Below are 3,096 nucleotides of genomic sequence, written 5' to 3' on the forward strand. Positions count from 1 at the left end.
GACCGGACAGCTCCAGAGTGCGCGCCAGGCTCCGCCCGGGCCTGCCCTCCCCTCCTTCACTCTGCCCTTGGGAAGCCGCTGGGGTGCCTGCCCACCCTCTGGCAATGGCCTCACTCCCTAGGAGCAGGCTCTTGGTGACTTTCCTGGGAAGCTCCTAAGGGAGAGGTGCTTTGTGTCGGAGACAAGTGCGGCAAACCCACCAGACTGCCCCCCACAGTCCCAGAGGAGTCGGGGGGCCAAAGCCTAAAGAGCGGGGTACCACCGCTGCTCAGGCTGAGGAGACAGCTAGTCAGGTCCCCAGAGACTGAAGACAACTTACTGGCCCCTTTGCCCAGTGCTCTGGTGCTAATCATAGTCCCTCACTCGTCCAGGGTCAGCCTGTGTTTCAAATGCATAGGATCGGCGCTGTGGGGGCGAAAGGGGCTGAGGAGGCTGGGGCTCTCGGGGAGGCAGACTAAACCGACTCCTGGGTTCAGACCCTTCTGTGCCTTCCGGTGGGAGCTCTAGGCAGCTGAGGGGCCTCGGGGAATGGGCAGGGATCATGCTACAGGGAGAGGTTCTGGGGATGAGGCTGTAATCCTCGCTCCCGGGACAGGTCTGGGTCCGCCACACCCCCAGCGCCTCGGTTCTCTGGCGGTCCCTGGCCAGGGCCACGGCAGCATCAAAGGAAAGACTGCCTCCATTCCTCCAAGAGGAGCGGGAGGCCCGGGACCCCCGGGCCCTTTCCCCAGGAGTCCCATCCAGCCGGCCAGGCCTTGGGCATGGGTTTGCAGGTGCCACATGGATCTTGCTACACATTACACTGGGCATCTTGGCAAACTGTGGCTTAGGGGGCACCACCGGCACAGAGCGGACCTGTTGGACCTGAACCAGGGTGGAGGCCAGGCGCATGCCCACGCTGCCAGCTGAGCTAAGGGGACAGGGGCACAGATGGCAGCCCTCTAGACTGGGCTGCCCCTCAGGCTCCATCTCCTCTGGCCGGGGTGGCTGTGGGGCTGCCTGTTGGGTCTCAGAGGCCTGGGCACTGCCCTCTTTGGCATCGTCAACCTCTAGGGACACTGCATGCAGCCCTGGGAGGAGGAAGCCCCCCTCTCGATGGCCTCCTCCAGCCCTCTGCTCTCCCTCCGCCTCTCCATCCCCGCTCTCCCGCTCCCTGCTGGCCTCCGCTGCTCCTCCTTCGGCTGCTTCTGCGCTGTCTTCACCATCTCCTTGGTCTGCTCTGGCTTCTTGGTCTCTGTTCTCCCTCTGCCCTCTGACTTTACCCTCATCCTCTCTGCCTTCCTCGGCCACTGGTGTGTGGACAACTTCCCAGCTCTCCCCAGCAGCTGGCACCTCCTGGGCCCCCTGCTCCAGGTCCCTTCCAGCTTCCACCTGAGCTTCCTCTCCTTCCTCAGCCTCTTCCTGTCTTTCAGTCTTTGTTTTCTTCTTGTCTTCACCTGGCTCTCCTGTTCGCTCCACACCCTTAGCTGCCTCCATGCTCTCACCCTCCTGCCAACCTCCGGACTCTTCCTTGGCCTCTGTCTCCCCCCCACTTTCTTCCCTCAAGTTGACCACCCTCTCTGGGCCCCCCTCAGCCTCTCCGCCTTCTCCTGCCTCTCCAGCCTCCGCCTTGTTCTCTGGGCTCCCCTCAGCCTCCTCCCTGATGTCCCCTCTGCTGCCATGCTCCGTCTCCTTGTCCTCCTCAACTTCCCAGCATGCCTGCACCCGCTCAGCCTGTCCCAGAGCCTCCAGACTGCCCGGACCCTCCCAGGCCAGGGGTTTGGGCCCCAGAAGAGGACTGAGGTCGTCGTAGGCACTCAGGAAGACTTCTTCCCCGGTGTCCTCCTCTGCTTCAGGCCCAGGCCCCGTGGAGTCCGGGGAACAGCAGCTGGGAGCCAGGACAAACTGCGCCTCATCCAGGGACAGGTCATCCAGGGGGGGCTCCACGGAGAACTCCTCCACCTGTGGGCACAGCAGTGGCTCAGGACCCGGGGTCCTGCCTGCCCTCTGGACCCCTCACGACCCCAACCCAGCAGGCTCCTCCTTACCTGAGGCCCCGCTCTCAGCAGCTCCTCCAGGTAGCCCATCCCAGGGTCGTCCTCCCCAGGGGAGAAGGCTGCTCCTGCTCCTGCTGCTCCTGCCTTGGCCGCCTCCCCTTCCTCCGCCCCCACCCACTCAGGCTCTGAGCTGCTGGAGTCCTCTAGGAAGGAGAAGGAGTCTTGCACCTCCTGGGACAGGCAGTCCTCCAGGGCAGGGGCCAAGGCTGCTGGGCCGGAGTCAGCCAGGGGGCCTGGGGCTGGACTTGCCTCGGACTTCTCATCTGTTAGAAGAGAGGTAGCCCCAGGAACACAAAGGTCACGGCCAGCCCTGACCCTCTCCAAGGCGGCCTTTCCAGCATTGCTACGGAGGCCCACACTCCCAGCCCAGACCCCCACGTGGCTATCCTTTCAGACCAATATTCCAACCTATTGGCTTACAGCCGCCTGCGCTGAGTTCCTACCAGGTGCCCGGCACCATGCGATTCACCTTCTTTCCCCACAAAGCACCTACATCACAGGGCCTGGTTGCCCTGTTACACATGAGGAGCCTGAGACTCAGGGATGAACAGTCGGCCCAGGCCACACAGGTGGCAGACACATTTGGTCCCACGCGGACTCCACAGCCACGGCTGTAGCCCCTGCCCGATGCTGCGCCCTTCTTGTGGGTGACACTGCGGAACGAGTTCCAAGCAAAGCTCAGCCAGCTCTGCCGCTCAACCTGAAGCAGTGCCGGGCTCCGCTGAGCTGCCGCCACGGTGCCCCCCGAGGCCAGCAAGGCCTGGTCACAGCATGTGAGAAGGTGGACTACGCGGGCGCCACGGTGTCCTTCACACAACACTTGGCACGCAATGACCCCGAGGAGGTGTCAGCTGTCCGTTAGTGCTGATGCTGTGGCTCAGTGCTACCTGTCCTTCGTCCCCCTGCCTGTGTCTGACCCAGACCCCACCCTCGGGTGTAGGAGGGATTCTCTTACAAGAGATTACAAGTGAATGACTGGATTCCCCCCACCTTGAACCAGGGGCAAGTGAAGGTGACCACCCAAAGCCCAAGGCCTGAGGCCTCTGCCCGCTCCCCCCCC

General features: G+C 63.4%; 1 protein-coding gene across 1 annotated transcript in view; it reads right to left on the reverse strand.

Moving 5' to 3' along the window:
- Nucleotides 1-6: 6 nt before the first annotated feature.
- Nucleotides 7-3,096, reverse strand: part of ARHGAP30 (Rho GTPase activating protein 30) — a 14,355-nt gene continuing 11,265 nt past the window's right edge. The window contains exons 11-12 of the mRNA XM_005880458.2: nucleotides 2,028-2,299; nucleotides 7-1,941 (exon numbers count right to left, since the gene is read on the reverse strand). Coding sequence (XP_005880520.1) covers nucleotides 346-1,941; nucleotides 2,028-2,299 — 1,868 coding nt within the window. The 3' untranslated portion in view covers nucleotides 7-345. The remainder of the gene's footprint in view (nucleotides 1,942-2,027; nucleotides 2,300-3,096) is intronic.

The sequence above is a fragment of the Myotis brandtii genome, unplaced genomic scaffold (genome assembly GCF_000412655.1).
Source record: "Myotis brandtii unplaced genomic scaffold, ASM41265v1 scaffold64, whole genome shotgun sequence".
Classification (NCBI taxonomy): Eukaryota; Metazoa; Chordata; class Mammalia; order Chiroptera; family Vespertilionidae; genus Myotis; species Myotis brandtii.